Source organism: Mesoplodon mirus (assembly GCF_964341445.2).
Source record: "Mesoplodon mirus genome assembly, chromosome: 12".
Lineage (NCBI taxonomy): Eukaryota > Metazoa > Chordata > Mammalia > Artiodactyla > Ziphiidae > Mesoplodon > Mesoplodon mirus.
Genome location: NC_138988.1, coordinates 39,187,076 through 39,210,410, shown reverse-complemented (window position 1 = coordinate 39,210,410; position 23,335 = coordinate 39,187,076). Strand labels below are relative to the sequence as shown.

At 48.0% G+C, this 23,335-nt stretch overlaps 2 protein-coding genes across 3 annotated transcripts in view; both read right to left on the bottom strand.

Annotated features, from left to right (window-relative positions):
• QRICH1 (glutamine rich 1) overlaps positions 1-11,893 on the bottom strand; it is a 56,170-nt gene extending 44,277 nt beyond the window's left edge. Inside the window, exon 1 of one of the 2 annotated variants that reach the window (XM_082638354.1) lies at positions 11,751-11,893. The gene's annotated coding sequence lies outside the window, so the exon portion shown is untranslated. Of the gene's footprint in view, positions 1-11,072; positions 11,376-11,750 lie in introns of those variants that run through there. The other variant, XM_082638355.1, reaches the window with a different exon arrangement.
• Positions 11,894-13,096: 1,203 nt separating this feature from the next.
• On the bottom strand, positions 13,097-20,817 carry QARS1 (glutaminyl-tRNA synthetase 1). The gene is made up of 24 exons (XM_082639817.1): positions 20,665-20,817; positions 20,372-20,519; positions 19,888-19,997; positions 19,656-19,731; positions 19,154-19,218; positions 18,543-18,596; positions 18,357-18,417; positions 17,948-18,019; positions 16,998-17,083; positions 16,748-16,834; positions 16,221-16,320; positions 16,028-16,106; positions 15,838-15,946; positions 15,610-15,740; positions 15,411-15,503; positions 15,160-15,297; positions 14,986-15,073; positions 14,753-14,896; positions 14,538-14,642; positions 14,253-14,345; positions 14,011-14,138; positions 13,851-13,917; positions 13,651-13,776; positions 13,097-13,235 (listed from the first exon to the last, which is right to left on the bottom strand). The coding sequence occupies exons 1-24, from the start codon at positions 20,779-20,781 to the stop codon at positions 13,185-13,187; spliced, it is 2,328 nt and encodes a 775-aa protein (XP_082495943.1). The 5' UTR covers positions 20,782-20,817; the 3' UTR covers positions 13,097-13,184.
• Positions 20,818-23,335: the final 2,518 nt, after the last annotated feature.

Genomic DNA, 23,335 nt, shown 5'->3' with positions numbered 1-23,335 from the left:
CAACTATGTTTTACAGTGAAGGGACATGTATGCCACCTAGCTGTGGCAAGACCCTGGAGACAAGGGATGTGTTCATTTCCCACCAGAAACACCAAAAACCCCATTTTGCTATATACTGCTCACATTCTTTTGCTGCATAGCTTACTGGTTAAAAGCATGGATTTTTGAGCCAGCCTTCCTGGGTTTAAAACCCAGCTCAAGGGCTTCCCTGGTGGCACAGTGGTTAAGAATCTGCCTGCCAATGCAGGAGACACAGGTTCGAGCCCTGGTCTCGGAAGATCCCACATGCCGTGGAGCAACTAGGCTCGGGCACTACAGCTGCTGAGCCTGCACTCTAGAGCCCGTGAGCCACAACTACTGAGGCCCGCATGCCTGGAGCCTGTGCTCTGCAACAAGGGAAGCCACCGCAATGAGAAGCCCGCACACCACAACAAAGAGTAGCCCCCACTTGCCGCAACTAGCGAAAGCCGGCATGCAGCAACAAAGACCCAACGCAGCCAAAAATTAAAATCAATAAAATAAATTTATTAAAAAAAAAAAAAACAGGGCCTCCCTGGTGGCGCAGTGGTTGAGAGTCCGCCTGCCGATGCAGGGGATACGGGTTCGTGCCCCGGTCTGGGAGGATCCCGTGTGCCGCGGAGCGGCTGGGCCCGTGAGCCATGGCCGCTGAGCCTGTGCGTCCGGAGCCTGTGCTCCGCAACGGGAGAGGCCACAACAGTGAGAGGCCCGCGTACAGCAAAAAAAAAAAAAAAAAAAAAAACAGCTGGAACTCTCCTTTGCTGTGTTACCCTGGACAAGTCAGTTAACTTTAGTTTTGTCTATAAAATAGGAATTAAAATAGCATTTACGTCGAAAAGTTGACTTGAGAATTAAATATATGTAAAGCACTTAGAAAAGTACCTGACATATATACAGTGCCACGTAATTATTAACTAATTCTATTAAAGGTTAAGTGGGGAGAGAAAATTGAATAGTACCTTAAACAACTAGGTCACTTCGAAAATCAATTCTGCAAGTTTTTCATCAGGGTATTTACCTTAAGAATTAATCTGGGGACTTCCCTGGTGGCACAGTGGTTAAGGATCCTCCTGCTAATGCAAGGGACAGGGGTTCGAGCCCTGGTCTGGGAAGATCCCACATGCCTTGGAGCAAATAAGCCCATGAGCCACAACTACTGAGCCTGCGCTCTAGAGCCTGAGAGCTACAACTACCGAGCCCACGTGCTGCAACTACTGAAGCCCCTGTGCCTAGAGTCCGTGCTCCGCAACAAGAGAAGCCATCGCAATGAGAAGCCCGTGCACCGCAACGAAGAATAGCCCCCGCAACCAGAGAAAGCCCACGCGCAGCAATGAAGACGCAACGCGGCCGAAAAAAGATAAATAAAATAAAAAATAAATAAAAATTTTAAAAAAAGAATTTATCTGCAAGGGTGGATTGTAGCTCTCAATCACCTGGGAGACAACCATTCAATCTATCCATGAACTGCTGAGTGCCCTGTCGCTGCTGCTTTCATACCATACTCCCTTTACCAGTACCACCTCCAGGACAAAAGCAATGGCAGGATATGAAAGTAACACAAACCAAGTGAATCTCTTTGCCAAAAAAAGACTCTCAGTCAATCTCAAATGTCTAGAAAAGTGATTTGTTTCCTTGAGCCATCCGACTAGAAATATCAGTCTCTCTTTTACTGCCCAGATGTTGTCTTTTGTTAACAGATATAAGGTGTGTGGGTAATCATATATCTTCCACCTGGCTCTAAACTCTAGTAGACAGGACTGTGTCCTGGTCCTCTCTGAATGGCTCATACATGTAGGTACTTTGTATATATCTGTTGCACTTGGAATTCAATGTGGAACAAAAAGGATTATGACTCTGTTCCTGTAACATCTATAACTTACAACCATAAAATGTTATGCTTTTCCCTAGTAAATGGTTAATCTATACCTTGGGGGGGGGGGAAGCCCTATATATCCAGGGCAAGAGACTAAAGGAAAAATATGATCCTTACTGCTATTAATTTACTAACACCGGCAATATTTCTGTGGGAGGCTGTTTAAGTATAGTATACAAATTATATTCAGGTACTTTCAAACAGAATAGACCCAGCAATAAACCTTTTATTATGATGCCCATAATATATTATAAATATATTTTTCCATAAATAAAGAATACTACATATACCTTATCCTGTCTAAAATGCCTAGAGCACTACTCTCAGGAAAGCCTCCACCTGTTAGGAAACCCCAAGTACAAGAGAGTACAGAAAACGGCAAGTACAGGTCAGGGGAGTGAGTGCAAGGTGAAGCTGCTGCTGATGGCCTCTTGTCTTTGGAAATTTAACACTTGTTTGTCCCTTTGTCACCTCTCTTCTAACCATCTCCCTTGCCCAGTTCTCCCTTCTCTCCATTGCAGAGGCTCTCAGTTATCTTTCTCAGGACAGAAAATTAGAAGGTCTTCTATGAGACTTCAAGATTAAGCTATCAATGATATCCATGGCACATAGAGTAGGAGGAGCATCAAGGACAAGCACTTCATACTCAGAGCAGGCCACTCCAGTATAGGTGACCCACAAACAGTCACTAACCACATTGGCATAGAATGTGTCAAAGCTTCCCTCTGATAACAGCATCACAAATGAAATTTCCCTCTTAAGGAAGGAAGCATCTCTCATAATATAGACCCACTAATATTACAAAGTTCACAATATGTGATTCTAATATCAATTACATACACCCTTCTGCTCATAAGGGACAAAGGAGAGATCGTGTGAACAACCATTAACCAGTTCTCTACCATGTTGGCACATATTTCAGTTTTTCACCTCCATTATAGAAGAACAGCAGAGGGCAACTGAAATTTATACTTCCCCAAATTAATTTTCTTCAGTAATTAGTTGTATTCATGTAAAATACTTAGAGATTGCTTGAATTTTCTCTGTGCTAGAATCGTAGCTACTGTATCAAAGCAATTTTTTTTTAAGTATAGAGAACCATGCAAATCATGCAAAAAAAAAAAAACCAAAAAACTTTTTCTGCTTCAAATCTGGGAGAAGATAAATATGACCAAGCACAAAGAAACACTGAAAGTTAAGTTTACAGAACCAGAAAAACTTCACACAAATATTGCTCAGTAAAAGCAGTCCACAGAATCTTCCTAGTGACCTTATTTCCCTTCACTCTTTTAAGTTTCAGTAATCAAGGAGGCTTAAGCCTCATCTGAAGTCTGATATTAAGTACAAAGCAGAATTATACCAATTTTTCTTCCTAGAAACAAGTTTTCTTCAGTTTTCAGTGTAGAATTTCACCTAGTTGGGTTTTTTTGGGGGGTGTCTTTGTTTTTTTGGTGGGGAGGGTAAAAGTAACACATTTACTTTTTTAGAAAAATTGTTCAAATAATATAGCAAGGTATAAAATGAAAAGTAAAAACAGCTAAGTAGGGGCTTCCCTGGTGGCGCAGTGGTTAAGAATCTGCCTGCCAGTGCAAGGGACACAGTTTCGAGCCCTGGCCCGGGAAGATCCCACATGCCGTGGAGCAACTAAGCCCGTGCGCCACAACTACTGAGCCTGAGCTCTAGAGCCCGCAAGCCACAACTACTGAGCCCATGTGACACAACTACTGAAACCTGCGCGCCTAGAGCCCATGCTCCGCAACAAGACAAGACACGACAATGAGAAGCCCACGCACCACAACAAAGAGTAGCCCCCGCTCACCGCAACTAGAGAAAGCCCGTGCACAGCAACAAAGACCCAACACAGCCAAAAATAAATAATAAATAAATAAATAAAATAAAATAAAAAACAGCTAAGTATGCTGTGACCTCTGGTTCTTTTTCTTTTTAGGAAGGAGGGGGTTTTATAAGTGGCCAAAAATTGTGAAAGACTGCAAGACAACTCTTATTTTTTTCTTATAGCACAGTTCAGAATGTTAATGTTTAAATCAAAAGTTAAATGTTTAAAAAATTCCTCTCTAAAATTTTAAACCGCTTTCTCCAAATTAAGAATATAAGTGAACCATAAATAGAGGGAAAATCCTGCTCTATTAAAAGAAGGCTTCATATGTTCTAACAGAAAAACCACAATTTAATTGACTTTTAAAAATCTACCTAAATATTTCAAAATAACTGTTTATGCTTTCCTGAATTAACTAACTCCCAGTTTTAAGTACTACTTTTATTTTATTTTATTTTAACATCTTTATTGGAGTATAACTGCTTTACAATGGTGTGTTAGTTTCTGCTTTATAACAAAGTGAATCAGTTATACATATACATATGTCCCCACATCTCTTCCCTCTTGCATCTTCCTCCCTCCCACCCTCCCTATCCCACCCCTCCAGGTGGTCACAAAGCACCGAGCTGATCTCCCTGTGCTATGCAGCTGCTTCCCACTAGCTATCTATTTTACGTTTGGTAGTGTATATATGTCCATGCCACTCTCTCACTTTGTCCCAGCTTACCCTTCCCCCTCCCTGTATCCTCAAGTCCATTCTCTAGTAGGTCTGTCTGCATCTTTATTCCTGTCTTGCCCCTAGGTTCTTCTGATCATTTTTTTTTTTTTTTTTTTTAGATTCCATATATATGTGTTAGCATACGGTATTTGTTTTTCTCTTTCTGATCTACCAATTTTAAATATTGGTCTGTCCTCTAGGAAAGGTGTTAGGGCATTTTAATCACCTTCCTCTCACTAACCCCTGCCAATCATATTTTAATTTTTGTCATGATCAGTTTCATAGCTTTAAACCTCTAGTTGTAGGCACACTAATTTTATAGTATCTCTGGACTTCCCATCATGTAAGATAAGGAAATTAAAGTTCCATGCCCTCTATTTTTGACAAGCATTTAGCTAAGTGAGTATAGCTTCTGTTTAATCAATCTTTTAGTTTTAACAACACAGCATTTCATACCAAATCAAACTCAGAACTTTTATTTTTTTTTTTAAATCAAGGTTCCAGGACTTCCCTGGTTAAGTCCAGTGGGTAAGACTCTGCGCTCCCAATGCAGGGGGACGGTGATCGACCCCTGGTCGGGGAACTAGATCACACATGCATGCCGCAACTAAACAACTAAGAGTCCGCGTGCTGCAACTAAGACCTGGCACAGCCAAAAAAAATAATAATCTTTAAAAAATCAAGGTTCCAGGGCTTCCCTGGTGGCGCAGTGGTTGAGAGTCCGCCTGCCGATGCAGGGGACACGGGTTCATACCCCGGTCCGGGAAGATCCCACATGCCGTGGAGCGGCTGGGCCCGTGAGCCATGGCCGCTGAGCCTGCGCGTCCGGAGCCTGTGCTCCACAACGGGAGAGGCCACAACAGTGAGAGGCCCGCATACCGCAAAAAAAAAAAAAAAAAAAAATCAAGGTTCCAAAGATGATAAAAACCATTCTGCTCCAAATAAATCCTACCTGTCAGTACTTCTAGAATACTACATTCAAAACAGTCACTACAAGAATAGTCCAAATATAAATTTATTTCCTGAGCAGAATGGCAAATAAGGTGGATATTCAGTTCTCAGAAAGAATGGAATAAAAGCTTGGAAAAGTATCTGCTATAAAGCCCCAAAGTTCATTCTTTAAGTTTTCATCAAAAAAAGAAAAGACCACACACCTTTAAGTAGGGAAAATTCTATAAAACTTAGAAAACGTTGATAAAGGTTCATACACAGGTTCACTATATTCTCCTCTGTTCTTATGAAAATATCTGAAATATCCTATGACAAAATCACCTTTTGGTTTATAGCTAGCCATGTATTTTAAGTAGTTGAGACTCCAAAGTTATAAAACGTTCTGCAGTGCTCCAACCTTACAGTCTACTATTGGCTCTAAGCAGAAGCTACTACTTCCCAATTCCCATTGCTTTTTCCTTTCACTAAGCCCCTAAGAGGTTCTTTCACTGCCTGTACAAGTCCACAGAATCATCTGAGAACCACTAAATCAGAGGAGGCTAAATATTAACAAATAATAAATTCAATGGAGAACTTAAAAAAATATATAACAGAAAAGGCCAATTTGAAAGAATATTCCAATCTGCTCATTTATACACAAGGCTTCATTTCTTGTCCTTTTAACCTGCTCACTTGGCAGTATCTACCAGACTGACACATCCCAATAATGAAAGTACACTAAGTCAGCATTTGACCTGACACAAAAGTGCTGCTTGGCGGGGGGGGGGGGGGAGGGCGGCTTCAGAAATACATTTAAATATTTGAGTCCAGTCAGTGAGTAAAAAACAACACTGAGAAAAATTAAACATATTCTCAATAGTGGTGATAGGTTCTTCCTTTGCTTTTATGCTCAGAAAAAGTATGCCTTTACCATAAACTCATTCACTTACAATTTTTAAATTTACAGTGTAATTATTTATACTATGCTTTGATCCATTTAGAATTTATTTTGCATAGTGTGAGGTAAAAGCCTAATTTTATTTCCAAAGACCCAACAACCCTGTATCATTTACTGAATTACTGAAATTTCTTTGCCCGCTGATTTAAAATGCCACTGTGATTGCATATCAAATTCATATAAAGAAGGTCTGCTTCCAAGCTTTTTGTGTGATTCCACAGATCCTTCTGTAACACAGTAACTTAAAAAAAAAAAAAAGCATGTTAATACCTAGAAGATCCACCTTCCCCCAACAAAACGTTTGGTTTTAAATTAAAAAAATTTAGTGACACAGAAGACACATTACGTGGGAAAAGGGAGGCCAATACAATTGTATTTATCTATCCCAGTATGGTTTAATTATGTACCCAAGAAGAAAAACTGGCATAACAGCAGTTATGCCTGGGTAGTATGGAATAACAGAGGACTTAAATTTCGTCCTGTTTAATACACTCCTGTATTTTCCGCAATTTGTATTAAACCAAAAAGACAGTTAAAAAGTAATCCTTTTTGCATAGTGGTTATACCACAATAACAGTCAGTAACAGACACACAAACAATTCTGGTTGTTCATAGTTTGATTTTTCCCTCAAAATCTGAAACTGTGAAAGACAAAACCATCAAGCAACAGAAGCTTGCATAATAATGAAGACTGTTAGATTCAAGATGTTGCTCACCAGATACTTAAGGCTGAGCCTTGGTAACAGTGAAAGAAAAATGTATAAACTTCATGAAACTACACTCTATAACCCCAAAAGAAAGAAGATTCTTAATTAGCCCCAAGTCAAAGACTCAATGAGGAGCATTAAGTAAACTGATGAACTAAAATACTTCTCAAAAACATGAAGCTGGAGGGATAGTTGAGTACTCCCAATTTCTGGGAGTCAGAAATGGAGGGGAAAACACTCTGGGACTCTTTAGGGTGGAGTCTGTAGCCAAGTATTTGCTTCTGAATACTTCAAGCATAGCTGCTTTGCAAAGCAATAGACAAACCAACTGCCCCACCAACAGACCCAGGAAATTTTCACTACAACTGCACACATTTTTACTGGTTATTTCCCCTGTACTTCCTTCTACTGGAGCTTAGCACAGTGCCTGACAAAGAGCAGGCCCTCAGTATACCAAAGTTATCATTATTCTAATTATTTTATCTCTAGTACACAAGAGGAAAAGGTTACTCCAAAACAACAATCTATTACATTTCTGTTTGCTAATTTTTTTCTATTTCAGTACTAAGGGAAGGCCTAAGTACTCAGGGGAGTCATCCCTTCTTGGGTCCCCTTGAATCTGGTACCTCTTCCCGGCCCCCATGCAACTCTGCAGGGTGGGTCTTGAATATGTGATGAACTAAGAGAAGACATTCGGAGCTGCCTCAGAGCCCTGCCTCTTCCTGTTTACCCAATGGTCATGCTCTTGGGCCCCTCTTAAGGCTCACATCTACTAGCAATAGTTCCTCATAGCTTAGTTCTGGTTTGAAGAACACATTCACATGAAAAAAACATCAATTTCCATTTTAAGGAGTCACAGTCACATTTGTCCTAATTAACATAAGGAGTCATTTCAAAGAAGCAGATGGGGAGAACACAGTTCTATTCTTAAAGATACTAACCCACCACACGGTTTGTGATAGAAATTATCCCATTAGGACATCCACCTGCCCCATGCCTTCACCAGACAGAGAAATCCCTGATATAGGGGCATTTTCACCATGGTTCTAGTTCTGGACAACACACTTTCAACCAGAAACTTAAACTCATATTCCTACCAATGACTGATGAGCTGTAACCTGGCACAACTGTTTGCATTATCTAGTGAAGTTTGAAAACGTCCATTCCATATGACCCAGCAAATTCTATCCCTATATGTACATGACACACACCTATACAAATGTACTTAACCAAGAATGTTCATAGTAGCATTGTTAATGGCCCCAAAATGGAAGGAATCTAGATGTCTATCAATAATAGAGTGAATAAATTATGGTTTGTTCAAACAGCAGACTACTATACAGAAATTGGAATGAATGAACTACAGCTGCACACAGCGTGGATGAATGTCACAAGCACAATGCTAGAATAAGATACAAAACAGCATGACTCCATTTATATAAAATTCAAAATTAAATAAAACTAGGTTGTTGAGGGATACGAAGGTAGTAAAAAGAAAAACAAAGAACATGATTATCACAGAATTCAGAATAGTCATTGTCTCTAGGGAATGAGAAGCTGTAACCAGGAAGGGACCCATGAAGGGTTCAGAAGTGCTGGCATTGTTCTATTTCTTGAAGGTGCTAGTTACACAGTGGTTCACTTTATAATTTTTCATTAAATTGTATACAGATCTACTGAATTAATATGTATAGACAGATATTTCAAACGCACATGCAAAAAAGAGCTTTCTGACACAGTCCACCAGCTTTACCTACAGTTTTGCCCTAGCCTAAAGTGTGACAACAAAGGACCATTCTTTTCCCCTTTTCAGCAAAGCAAGGGGTTAATCTATCATTCTTCATGCAGCTACAATTAGAAATCACAATCCAATGTGACAATTAGGAAAAAACTAGTGGAGCATTTAAGTGAAGCCTGGAAAGGACTTAAAACCTCTGGAACAAAATGCAGGGCAACTACCTACAAAGAAATTGAAAAGAACAGGTGTTCATATAACACTTCATTCTGAGGCTGAGAAATAAAAAACCATTATAGATAAAGGGTGGCCATTTAAAAAGTACACTAGCGGGCTTCCCTGGTGGCGCAGTGGTTAAGAATCCACCTGCCAATGCAGGAGACATGGGTTCGAGCCCTGGTCCGGGAAGATTCCCACATGTCGTGGAGCAACTAAGCCTGTGCGCCACAACTACTGAGCCTGCGCTCTAAAGCCCAGGAACCACAACTACTGAAGCCCACATGCCTAGAGCCCGTGCTCCACAACAAGAGAAGACACTGCAATGAGAAGCCCGCTCACCGCAACGCAGAGTAGCCCCCACTCGCCGCAACTAGAGAAAGCCCGCGCACAGCAACAAAGACCCAACGCAATCAAAAATAAATTAATTAATTAATAAAAAATATAAATTAAATTAAAATAAAAAGTACACAAGCAAGAAGCATGGCATATCAAAGACAAACTTGTACTTGATTAAATTAAAAGGCGGCACGCAAGCTTGAAGGAAGAAATCCCTGATTCTGAAGCTGTCATGATGGAGGATAGCCACACCCAGAGCCCCTAACTTTGGTTACCTTTTGGAGCAATTCAAATTTACATAAAACTTCAACCACAATTTGATCTTTCCTTTAAAATGGCAACATAAGTGGAAAGGGGTTGTGGAAAGGCAGAGGTTCATGGAGAGGTACACAAATTATTCATCACAGAGGACTGGAAGCAGGACATCTTTTAATAGGGAAATCTTAGTTAATGAGCTTATGAAAAAATATTATCTACAGACACCAATTTAAAAGGCAGAACTCAAACGTAAGGATTAAAAATTCCAGAAAAAGCAGGCCTAAATGGTGTATTAATATTTTAAGTGTATCCTAGATAAACTTGACTGCTTGTCTTTGAACCATTTGGATCCTTAGAAAAGCTGATGCCTAGTCATGCTAAAACCTGAAAGTTGCACTGACTTACATTTTAAGAGGAAAAAACTGTTCAAGCAGCAAACTGGCTGGCTTCAAAGATGCAGTTCTCCCACATATTCAATTTTCCAGCACCTACTAATTTCTGGCAGCCAGCACCCAGAATGACTGGCAGGATTTCTAACGTTTCAGTATTACCAGGAAAAAAACTGCACACATATTTCCAGCATATGAATAATTCTAACTCACCAGTCACCATGTTGCATGCATTTCTGGTGCTTGTCCTGAGTTCTAAAGATCTGTAACATTCTAAAGAAGACAGAACAAAGAAGTTCCTTCCATCCTCAGCCTCTTTTTAAATTTTAAACTTGTTCTTAAAATAATACAGTATATTAGGAGTTTTCAAATAATACAATATTTTTAGGTAGTTTTCTACCCCCACAATTTTCAAATTTAATTGCTAATTTTAGTTCCACTTAGTTTCTTTTTCCTTAAATTTAATGAAGCAAGACTGTAAAACGTAAACTAGCACATATTTTGTCTTAGAAAAAAGAAGTACCTATTTCTCTGGACAAACCTAGAACTCCCCTGGCACCAGAACACAGTGCTGGGATTTAAAAAAATAAAAAAGCTGAAAAGGATTGAAATCCTGTATCAAAAGTGACTTTTGCAGGCAGATTTCAGATCTGCTGGGGATCTTCGGACTTACAAAAGAAGGCAAAGCACTGTTTATCAGATTGTCCAATTTCGTTCTGAGCAACTTTTTGGCTGAGCAATAGCGGGCCCTTTAACCTAACAGAGTACAAGTAAGCCCCTCCCAACCAAACAGAGGAAAAGGCTGCATTTCAGGATTTAAAGTGGCAATTTACAGCTTGGGTAGTTTCACAGCGTCCATAGCAGTGGATCCCCTTACGGAGCGCACAGATGTGACGTCTAAGAACTGCGCTTTAATGAAGAATTACTTTCTAATGACAAGAAAACAAATACCACTGAAGGGCCTTTTAGGATTTGCCTTCTCTCTCCAGCACAAAGCATCAAAACAAGGTGCGTTAAGTCGAGGGGGTTCGCTGCCCTCACAGACGAACAGAGCTCGGTTTCAGAATCAGGGTAGCACCCTCCCAAGTACCCACCCTGCACATGGGCCTCGGGACACCTCATTCTCATAGAACCAGCAATCTCGCCCACTTCGCAGAGGAGCGGGGCCGCAAGCCAGACCGCAAAGCAGGTTGGTTTCTCCTCAGGCCTAGGCCCCGTTGGTCCGGGGACGTCACCTGAGCAGGAAGGGTCCAACCCACAACCTTCTCCAAATTGCAAGTTGCCCGCCCGCCGCCCCTCCTCGCAGCAGGGGTGTCCTGCGCGCCCGCGCAGCGGTGCCGCCACCCAACAGCAGGCCGCGCGCCTGCCCGCGACCCCCGACTTCAGGGCGCGCGCCCCAGAAAGCCGCTCTGGCCGACGGGCTGCAGCTCCAGGAGCCGAGATATCCGGGTCGGGAACGCGCACGTCAGCGGCCACGAGCACCGGGAGGGCCGCACAGCGCGCGCGCCCCCGAGCACATAAACAGCCCCGGCCGCGCGCGCCCACCAGCGCGCATTCGCGCGCCGTGCCCACCCGAATCCCCGAACCGCCCCTCCCCCACCCAGGGGGCGGGGGCGTGAGAGCCCTGGGTCGTTCTCGGCTCCGGAGCCGCCCCGAGGTCTCCTGGGCCCAGCGGCAGCGGCCCGCCCGCCCCCGCCCGCCGTTGTGTGGGGTGGGCCCGCTGTCTCAGGCCCGCAACCCCGCCACATCCCTGCCCCCACTGGAGCCCTCACCCGGCGACGTCGCCGCCGCCGCCGCCGCCGCCGTTCTACCCGCCGGCCCCGCCGCACCGCTCGGGGCCCCGGTTCTGCCGTCGCCGCTCCAAGACCGACAGGATTTTCCCCTCACAGCTCCCTGGGCGCCATCTTACATTCAACCCTCACAGCCAATGAGTGCCGAAAGCCTCTCTCGCGATGATTGGAGCGTCGAATCCCGCGAGAACTAAGGCTGCCTCCTGGCCAGACTTAAAGGGAACGCTTCTGCAGAGGAGAGAGGCCGATCCTAGGGCTGCAGTAGCGGCAGGAGCCCGGGGTGTAGGGCGGAGCGTACCGCCCTCAGACGCCCCTCCATATGGGGCGGAGCCAGGGCCGGAGATCGGCCTAGCCCTGGAGCCTGGGCAGGCCTGGGCTTGAAGCTCACTCTCAGGACCCTTCTGCCGCCTGCCGGGGCCTCCTTCTCGCAGCCTCACGCGGTGCGGAGACCAGCCTCTTACTTAAGGTGGCCCCCACAGCCTCTGACCTAGGCCCGGCGCTTCCAGCCGCACCCCACCTGGGAAGCCCCGGGTCACTCTCCTCCAGGAGTCCCTAGCATCTGGGACCAACCCCTCACCCTCTATCTGCTGTCATCCTAATTCAGCCTTCCGCAGTCCAGTCCACCTTAAAGCGGGCCTCGGTAGCCTGGTGTTTGTATACAGGGAAAATGTGGAGGGTGTTAAAGCTGCAGGCACACGCGGGCTTCACCAGTAGCCCACACTGCCCCAGAGGAACATAGACTATCATACTGTTTCTTTAAAATGCCTTTGGACCTTTGCACTTGTTCATCCTTCCCTGGCAAACTCCTAGTCCTCTGGTGTTCCCCTCAGGAGTCACTTCTGAGAGTAGTCTTCAGAGGACCAGGCTGGGTCAGAAACCTCCAGCCTCACACAGGCCCCAAGGAGACATCTGCACAATACCTGGTCACCCTCTGTCTCCCCAACTAGGTGGTGGACTTAGAAGGCCACCACACAGGTCTTCATCTCACTGTGCCTGGCACATAGTAGGTACTCAATAATTATTTTTTAATGACTGGACTAGGAGCCAGGCCTCTCCATCTGCCTAGGCATGCAGGCAGACACAAACCTTCCAGGTTCCTCTGACACAGGGCTCCTAACAGTGGAGCAGCATCCCAAGACCCACCATTCCCTCAGACCAGGTGCAGAAGATAACGAATCAGGCCCAGGCCTCAGCCCTCGAGCATCAAGAACTGCACCAGTGGTTTCAAAGCTGTCACTACTGCTCTGTGTGTAGTGTACCTTCCCCCTCCCCCAGCATGACTCTAAGGCCCTTGGGTGCTAGGAGACCAGAGAGAGATAACACAGACCCCAGGGGGATTTAGCTGTTCTTTATTGACATGGAGTCTGGGTACCCCTCGCCTCCAGAAGGATGAGGCAGGTCCACAGGACTTCCAGTTTACACTTTTCCTGGGTCCTCCTTCAGTGTGACGGTCCGGTTGAAGACAAGCTGGAGGGCAGAGGGAGAGGAATGACCACCAAGCCAGAACCAGGCCAGAAGGCCTAAGTGGGTCTCACCAGACACCCCACTCCAACCCTCACTTCATCCCAGAGGAGCTGAGGGCCAAGAAACTCTAGTTATCGATAACTTTTTGACTTTGGCTAAAGGACTGGATGGCTCTGGGTCTCCATTTTATAAGAATTATAACAATCCCTATGCCTGCCCCCTACCTTGAGGAATAAGAAAGGAAGGGTTCATACAAAATTTTATGCACGGACTTAACCTCTGAGCCTGCTTCCTCATCGGTAGAACATGAACCCCACCTCAGGTGGTGAAGATTAAGTAAGGAAAATGTCAGCAAAGTGCTTGGCACAGAGAATGGCAGACACCACCATCATTGTTGCAGAAAGGTAAATTCAAGCACCTGTCCCTGGCGGCTGTCTGGGTCCACAGAAAAGTAACCAAGCCGCTCAAACTGGAACTTGTCGAAGGGCTTTGCCAGGGCCACAGAACAGTCCACTAATGCTGCCTCGACTACTTGTAGTGATGCCTGTGGGCAGAGAACTCAGGTGGCCATCCAGCCAGAAAGGCCCATCACCCTCACCCCATACCCCATGAGCCTACCGGGTTCAAGTCATTTAAGAATCCACCAGGCACCTCAGCAGGATCCTCAGGGTTCTTGTGCTGAAATCTGCAGCCAGAGTGAAGGTCAGACTCCAGCTGGGCAGCCACAGCAAGCAATGCCCATCTTGTACCTGCCCCAACACCAGCTCTGTTCACTCACAGTCGCTCGTAGAGGCGAATCTCACACGTCAGAGGCTGTGATACCCAGTGAATAAATGCCTTGGGCTTTTCTCCGGCATCTGCCCGTCTGCAGGTCACCTCAAGGCTTTCCACACAGCCACTGGGGCCCTGGAAGTCAAGGGGCCTGCAATCAGACTTGGACACCACTACCAGGACTGCAAGCTGCACCCAGATCCTCACCCCAGCAGGCACTGTGGTAGGAAGGCTGCAGCTGGCTCTCACCTTGACAACATGCTGCAGCTCGATGATGTAGCCTGTATGCCTCAGGCCCACGGGCTGGCCCCATGCCAGGCGCTTATAGCCTGGCTCTGGCTCCTAGAGGTAGGAAGTGGGGTGGACACAAGAGGCTGCAAGGGTCAGGCAGGTACAAGAGGCTTCTCCCACCCCTATGTCTGGCAAGGATTGGTTTGACTGAAGCAGGGAGTAGGTGGACTGATAGAAGAAGAGATGAAGGGCCCTCAGGACTGGGCTCAGGAACAAACAGGACCCTTCACCACCCCCATTCACCTCTTTGAAGTCAGTCCTTTCAATGAAGACAATGGGTCCAAAGGGAATCTGATGGAAGCCCTTGGTCTCATCAGCTGGGAAGCTGGGTACCTGAATGTCCAAGGACTATAGTAGGAGATAAGTGTCTGAGTCACACTAGGCACTGGGATTCCCACACCCAAACCCAGGTGCAACCCCCAACACACACACACACGCACACTCTGAAGGAGACTTACCTTGGCAGCAGGAAAATTGGTGATGACCACCTGTAATGGCTCCAGCACAGCCATGGCCCGAGGGGCTGTGTCATTCAGCACATCACGCACACAGGCTTCTAGCAGATGTGGTTCCATCGTGGTCTGTGCCACTGTCACTCCCACCTAGCAGGAAAGGACAGCATCAGTGACAGCCACAACCACATACTACTGTGCTCAGCCCCCACCTGCCCACTCAGCCCACTCAGCTATACCCGAGCACAGAAGTTGTTGATGGCCTCAGGAGGGAAGCCCCGCCGACGTAAGGCTGTGAGCGTGAAGAGCCGTGGGTCATCCCAGTCCCTGTGGGCGAGATGGTGGTGAGAAGACCTTTGGCAGCACATGCTACTAGTACCACCAACCTTCATTAGTCAAAAAGCCACACCTACCGCACAGCGCCAGCTGCCACAAGCTGGAGGATCTTCCTCTTAGAGACGACAGCATAGTGCAGATTGAGGCGGCCATACTCCCACTGCACAGGACAATAGACGTCCAGTGCATTGCACAGCCAGAAGTAGGAAGAGCGTCTGGGGTGGGAGGGCAGAGTCAGGACTGGCCACCTCCAACCAGGGAGAGACCGGCAGGAAGGGCTGCTGGAATCACTGGCCCTCCCCTCCCCACGGGCCCGAGGCTCCCTCACCGGGCCTGGAATTCCTTGGTGCAGAGTGAGTGGGTGATATGCTCGATGGAGTCACAGAGGCAGTGTGTGTAGTCATAGGTTGGGTAGATGCACCTGCAGGGCATAGGCAGTGGGCCCCACCATCCGGCCCCACTCTGCCCTACCCATGGCCCACCCACCACTCTACAACTCCGCAACCCCACCCCAAGCTCACACCCACCAGGTGTCCCCTGTGCGGTGGTGCGGTGTATACTTGACTCGATAGGCCACAGGGTCCATCTTGCCATCCTCCATCACCAGCTTCATCCGCAGAGTTGCCTCACCCTCTGCAAACTTGCCCTTGCGCATTGCCTGAGGGAGCAAGGGCTCAGGCTGCCACTCAGCACAAGGGAATCTCATTCTCAGTATCTTGGCCCACCTAGACCCAATTGCAACCCCAGAGCCCCACCTTGAAGAGCAGCAGGGACTCCTCTGTGGGACGGTCTCTCCAGGGTGAGGGCAGTGGGTTGTGGCCTTTGAGCTCCTCTCCTCGCTGGTGGCACACATAGGCCTGACCCCTATGAGAAAGGGGTGTGAATGCCCAGCATGGATGTGCCCTGGTCAGTCTGCCTGGCTCCACGTAATGGCCCTGGCCTCACCTGCGGATGAGCTCCTCGGCCCACGCATACAGCTGGTCAAAATAGTTGGAGGCATATGTCACCTTGTAAGGTGTGTAACCTGGGGCAGAATGAGAAGGTATTAGCAACCAATCAGGGACACCCAATGGCAGGCCATGGCCCAGGGAGAGGCCCACTGATAAGCAGTTTTGCCCAGGCCTTCCCCAACCCATACCCAGCCAGGCCACCATGTCGCAGATGGCAGTGAAGAACTTTGCTTCCTCCTTCTCAGGGTTGGTGTCATCAAAGCGCAGGAAACAGATCCCATTGTTGGCCTAGGAGAGTTGCAGTATCTGTGAGCTCCCACATCATCAGCTCCTACAATCCATCTCATCAAACTGGGACATTCTCAGAGCTCTCCCACGTCAGAATTGAAAATATCTTTCACTCACCTTCCTATATCTAAATGCCCTAAACAAGGTATCTCATACTAACGTGGGACACAGCATAGCCTCTTCCTAAGCCCAAGAGGTTGCACTGGGAATTTCCCCAAATGTCCCTCACCAAGAGTTTTTCCTCAATGAGCCCAATTAGGTGGATTCCTAGGTATCTATCACACATTTCTAGGTATCCCCTCCAAGGCCTCTGTCTGCTCTGGGACACTTTATGGGAGCAGCAGGAAAAGTAGGGATACCTCTCTGGTACCTAGTCATGGGAGCAGCAAGCAGTTACCCTGCTTGCCAAGTCCCCAGACACACTCACCTTGGCATAGCCAAAGTTGAAGTTGATGGCTTTGGCATGTCCAATGTGCAGTATTCCATTGGGTTCTGGCGGGAACCGGGTACGTACCTGAGATAAGAGGAATGGGAGCAGAGGAATCAGGTCAGAACTGATGACCTGAAAGGATGACCCTTCCCAGGGAGGCCATGGTGATAGGTAAGGTGGGGTAGTATGGAGGCAGCCCCAGGCAAGTGATGATGGCACTAGCTAGCCTGCCAATATTCCCACACACCTGTCCTCCAGTGATCTCCAGGTGCTGCTTCAGTAGATCCATGGTATGTGGAGTGGTCACATAGCCCGAGGTCTTGTAGTTCTCACCTGCCAGGGCCAGAACAAGCCTGATGATACCAGGCTGCAGCCCAGCGCTCCCTATCCCAGGGACCTGACTACAGGAATTGCTATTAAGATCCAGCCCTCCACAAGAAAAGGAAACCCTCTTACACTGTTGGTGGGAATGTAAATTGGTGAAGCCATACAGAAAACAGTATGGAGTTTCCTCAAAAAACTAAAAATAGAGTTGCCATGTGATCTAGCAATCCCACTAATGGGCATATACCCAGACAAAACTATAATTCAAAAAGATACATGCACCACTACCTTCACAGCAGCACTATTTATAATAGCCAAGACATGGAAACAACCTAAATGTCCACCATTAGATGAATGGATAAAGATGTGGAACATATATACAATGGAATATTACTTAGCCATTAAAAAGAATGAAATAATGCCATTTGCAGCATCATGGATGGACCTAGAGATTATCATACTACGCAAAGTAAGTCAGAAAGACAAATACAATATGATATTACTTATAGGTGGAATCTAAAATACGACATAAACGAACATATCTACAAAACAGACAGACTCACTGACATAGAGAACAGACTTGTGGTTGCCAACGTGGGGAGGAGGGATAAGGGAGAAAAGTACTGGGAGTTTGGGATTAGCAGATGTAAACTATTATATATAGGATGAATAAACGACAAGTTCCTACTGTATAGCACAGGGAACTATATTCAGTATCCTGTGATAAACCATAATGGAAAAGAATATATATATGTATAACTGAGTCATTTTACTGTACAGCAGAAATTAAACACAACATTACAAATCAATTATACTTCAATAAAATTAAAAAAAAGATCCAGCCCTCCACAGAGTTTCAACCTGCCTGCTCACCAGGCTTGTGGAACTTAAGCGCCTCGCCTCGGAGCTGCTCCATCAGAGACAGGGTCTGAACAACAGCCTCACCTGCAGAGAACCGACCAAGGAAAACTTACTCTCTGGATACAGCTACCACATCCAGCTCAGGGAGGTGCCTGTCGATACTACCCATATCCTGCAACCAGAATAGAACCAAGCAGTCCCCTCTTTCCCCAACCCCAGAGACAAGAGATACAGAGCCAGACTTCTCAGGCCTCCTCTGACTAGTTTCTGGGTAAAGGAAACACCAGAAATTCCAGTCTTGCAGCAGAAGACAGAGTGTTGACTAAGCCAACGGCCTGAGGAATCTGGGCTATAATGACCCATCAGGTGGAAAACCCAGAAATCAGGGAGTTGAATGTGACAGGAGCCTCAAGCCTCTCACCATTCTCCACCACATCCTTTGCTGTCCTTCGGTCTGTTTCTTCTGGCCGAGACTTTGCCACCTGGGAGAAGTTCAAAAGTTGGGTCAAGGTCTCGGGATCACTGGGGTCAGATACTCCCTTCCCCAGCCTGAAGTTTCACCCTACCCCACCTCATCCCCAGGACCCAAGACCATGCTCAGTCCCACCTTGGGCTTCTTCTCCAGATCAGTCTCTGTCTTGGGACCCAGGAGGTGGAGGACCTGAGCAGAGACCAGAGTCAGAGCTGGGACAGGAGCCCATGACTGACCCCCCCCCCACCCATCTAGCTAAGGGCTTCTTGGTTCTGTCTACTGGCACCACCTTGAAAAACCTACCCAGCCCATCCCACCTCTGCTCCTCACATGGTTCTGCAGCCTCAAATGCTTTTTCCCTCCTGAGGGTCCTAGGCTCAGGTAACAAAAACAGCCATTTACAGAAAGGAACTGTGGGCCCAGCATCAAGATATGCCATCTACTTCAACCATCACCCTCTTGTGATTCTCTGCCAGCACGCTGAGATGAAGGCCACATCACCCTTATTTACAAGATGAGGAAACTGAGGTTCAGAGTAAAGCAACTCACCCCAAATTAGGGAGAACCCAGAGGCCCAAGTCTTTCACTGTCCAACCGGGTGCTGCTCCCTCTACCCCAAGCTTTACTATCCACCATCAGAATAGGAATAGGCTTTCCTCCCCTCCCACCACCATTTATCCCTCAGTGGACTCTAGACACTGTCTCTGGCAGGGTCTTTGCCTGCTTCAGATCAAGGAGGCACCCACCTGCATGTCTACTTCGTGCTTGATCATTTTGCCATCTGCCCACTTGAGCGCGGCCCGAGCCTCTCCTAGAAATATGGGCAGAGGGAGCTGCAGAAAGGCAAAGCAGGACATTGCCCACCCTCTTTCCCAAGAAAAGAACCTGGCTGACCTCAAAAACCATAGCCAGACCACTTTTAAGATGTTCCTATTCCGGGCCTCCCTGGTGGCGCAGTGGTTGAGAGTCCGCCTGCCGATGCAGGGGATACGGGTTCGTGCCCCGGTCTGGGAGGATCCCATATGCCGCGGAGCGGCTGGGCCCGTGAGCCATGGCCGCTGGGCCTGTGCGTCCGGAGCCTGTGCTCCGCAACGGGAGAGGCCACAACAGTGAGAGGCCCGCGTACAGCAAAAAAAAAAAAAAAAAAAAAGATGTTCCTATTCCTCTTCCCACCTCCCTCTCACCCATGCAGAAGAGAAGGCATGACTAGAGAGAATAACATAGTCCCCTGCCCCAGGCCCTGCTCACCCATCAGCAGCCCCATATTGAAATGGTAACGCTCTACTAGGAGCTGAGGTCGGTGGCGATTTATGGCAGCCTCCACCTACAGAAAGCCAAACCATGTGGTTCAGGAAAGTGTCCTTCAGAAATGCTCTAAGAACCCACACCCTCACCCTGGGTCTTCCTGGTTGGAAAGGCTGAGCCACCCCTTTTCAGGGTCAGTACTAAGGAGGCAACCGATGCCTGGGGAAAGACTCACAGCCTCCTCAATCTGCTCTGGGGTCACCACAACGCCCACACCGCATTCTTGCTCAAAGACCATGGTGTTGATGGGGTCCAGGGGATGACTCCGCACATACTCAAGGGCAGCTGAAAAAAGAGAGCCAATTAATTTGTGGCACCTCAGCTCCAAGAAGTAGGAAGACAGAGCCCTAATCCGATCCATGAAACCCCAATTAGTTTGGCCTCCTGGGAAATTAAGTCTTGCACCCCTAGAGAAGCCCTGAGGTCACAGGAAAGAAGCATGTGCTCTGAGGGAAACTCTCCCTCAGACCTACAGTTCTCTAGTCAGTCTCACCAGAGGTGGCCCTCTCCATCCCTCAGTGCCAGGGCCTGGGTTTAGAGAGGAATGCAGAACTAGTAATGCAGAGAGACGCTGAGGGACTTCGCAGAATGGGCAGATAGGGATCTTGGCTGAGAGGAGGAGTTGGAGGTGGAAGCGGCAGGACAGGCAGGGGTCTCACCGCTCAGCTGGGTCTCCGTATGGATCTTCCTATTGGCTATGTAGCTCACGAGGAAAGAGAGACGCCGCGGATCCCGGAGTCGGGAGGCCAAGCCATAGAGCAGGGTCCCGGTAGCCTTGTCGATGGTGCAGCCCATTGTTTGTTGCGCCTGAGGTCAGAGGAGTCAGGAGATAAGCCCCATGCCCAGTAAGAAAGGCCTGAACAAGACAAGGTAGGTTGGTTGGGGTCAGGACCCGGCCTGGCGCTGCGTTGGGGAACAGTCGGCAGCCAGGACCAGGGACTTGGGTTCGCACCTGGGTCGCCGCCTCGCGCAGCTGCGCGCTCAGAGCCGTGTTCTTGAGCGTCTCGCGGGCCTTGTGTTCGCTCAGGCCGAGGCCGGTGAAGAGCGACAGGGAGTCCAGAGCTGCCATTGCTGGGACGCCGGAAACCGAAAGAAAACTTTGGGGCCAATCTGCACATTGGCATTAGCTCACTGGCCAATAGGAGAGCGACGCCGTCAGGGAGAGCCAATGGTGTCCTTTCTTGGCGGGAGGGGGCGGGGCTCTCCAGGGTTGTCAGCGCCATTGAAAGGGCAGAGGGCGGCCTTTCCTGCCTTTCAAGGCGCTTCACTTCCGTCTTTGTGCTCCAGGTCACTAGAAGGGGTCGTGGCGACGGCTCTTCAGGGGATGTTTTGCCGCGGACCTGGAGGGAAGGTGTTCAGCACCAAGGCAGGAGGCAAACATGAGCATGGCCCTTTGCTCTTCGACTTTTCTCCTTCAGCCCTGGAAACCTCGGGACCATCCCAATTCTGTTCTTGGGAACAAATGTGAGTCCCTATCGCGTTTCTGACGTCAAAGCTTTGGAGTTGTCACGGAAACATTTGAACAAAATGAAGCCCGGGAAATTCTGTCAAGACTCGAGCACAGAGAATGTCTGAAATGGCCTATCGATGGGCCCCAAAAGTCTGGCATTTTTGAGCACCCACCTGGACACACACCTGGCCAGGAAGGGCCTCGCTTAAGTTCTGTGATGATTTGGTTTAAACTCTCCTGTCTGGGAATTCCCTGGTTGTCCAGTGGTTAGGACTGTGCGCTCTCACTGCTGAGGGCCTGGGTTCAATCCCTGGTCAGGGAACTAAGATCCCACAAGCCACGTGGTGTGGCCAAAAAAAGTCTCCTGTTATACTTACCCCACTTACCAACGCATGCATATGTCAGGAAAACCACAAGCAGATTAGACCTTGAAATCCACATGCAGGTGTTTGACAGGATATTTTATTGAAGTTGGGATAGGGTGGGACAGAGGAGGTAGAATAATCATGATGATGTTCTCGGGGGTCTCCCCAGTCTCTCATTGGACTTCCAGGACCTGCTGAGAATTATTAGGCTGAAACTGAACATACAACCTGTTTTCTTTATGGAACTGGAGCTGCTGGTGGTGACATGATGAGGAGATGCCCAAATTTGGGATGGGAACTCAGGCTCTTAGAGGCCTTGTCATCACTGATACTACCAGACCTTCAAGCACTGGGCAGGATCCTGACTGCAGTCTGTATCCATAGTGTATCCTTGTTTGTTACTATATCCTACTAATGAGCAAGTCCATTTCTGGGCCCCACATGATGACCACATGCCAGGTTCTGCCCAGTGCCACACTCCACATCAGTATCCAGAGCCAGTCCTGTGTCTTGGCTCCCCATGGCGCCTTGGCCCCAGCCTGATGCCCAGCCCAGCCAAGGCCAGGAGCAGGCATTAAGCAGGAGTTGCAGTGCAGTGGTGCCACAGACAGGCACTAAGAAGCAGAACCGTAGCCACGCCAGCCCTGTGCTGAGTCCACAGCTGCAGGTGTCTAGCTCACCACAAAGATGCCTAAGATGAGCAGAGTACCTGATGCCACCCAAAGACTCATTACAGCACCATGACCACCAACACTAAGTCCTGCAGGTCTAGTGATGGCCCCCTCAGTGGGGTCAGGGCCTGTACCCTCTTTCCTGGTTCCCTCATAGTGCTGACCTGTGGCTCCATGTCACAGGATGAGGCAGTTGCCCCTACCAAGAATGCCACAAGTAGCAGTGGCAGGCTAGCCAGTCCTCTGGAGCCCTTTGACTTGCACAGAGCAGAACCATCAAGTTGGATGGGTGCATGCCCAGGGGACTGGCTTGCTCGCATAAGCCTCTGGCTTCAAGGAAAATCAAGAAAACAATGAACGAGGAGAAAAGCCAGGGAGCAGCCAGCAAGGCCCAGCTGCGGCATGGGAAGAGGCAGGGTCCAGTAGCCAGACCTATGGACAAGTCCCTGTGGCACAGGCTGATGCACAGAAGCAGCAGTGGCCACAGTGCTGAGGGCCATGGCAGCCTTGTGCAAATGGCCCAGAAGGGTAATGTGGCAGGCTCAGCAGCAGCAGGGCTATGGTCAGAGGTGGACAGAGCCCCTTGAGTAGTGCATCCAGCACATGCAGATCACCAGTGGCCAGACAATTGGGGCTGCACACAGTGAAGCCCCAGCACGATCCTGATGCAGCCCATGCCTAGCAGCCCCTCCAGCAGTGTGCCAGCACCAACACCCAGCTTGGCAATTCCATTACCGCAGGGCCTCACAGCCAGCAGTCCAGGCCCCTCTCCATGGCCAGCAACCCCACGTGGCCTTTGTGCTGTTGTCCCAATAGAAGAAACCAACACTGGTCACAAGGCTAGCTTTCTCCAGGAGCTCCTTCTGCTCTCCATCACCCTTAACTCCCTAACTCCAGCCAAGGAGTACTAGCAGGGCCCACATGCTGAGCTTTTTGTAATACTGACCCCTCAGGCTTGGGGGCAGAATGGACCTGCCGGAATCCTGCCCCACCCCTGCCTGCCTTACACTCTTTCTGGCTTACCTGAACACCTGCCTCAGGAGTACCTTTGCTCCCCATCTCCCCCCAGCTGGAGATGCCCAGTCCTAACCTCAAGCAGCTGAAGAGAAGAGGAGGCAGCATTATCCATGAAGAGAG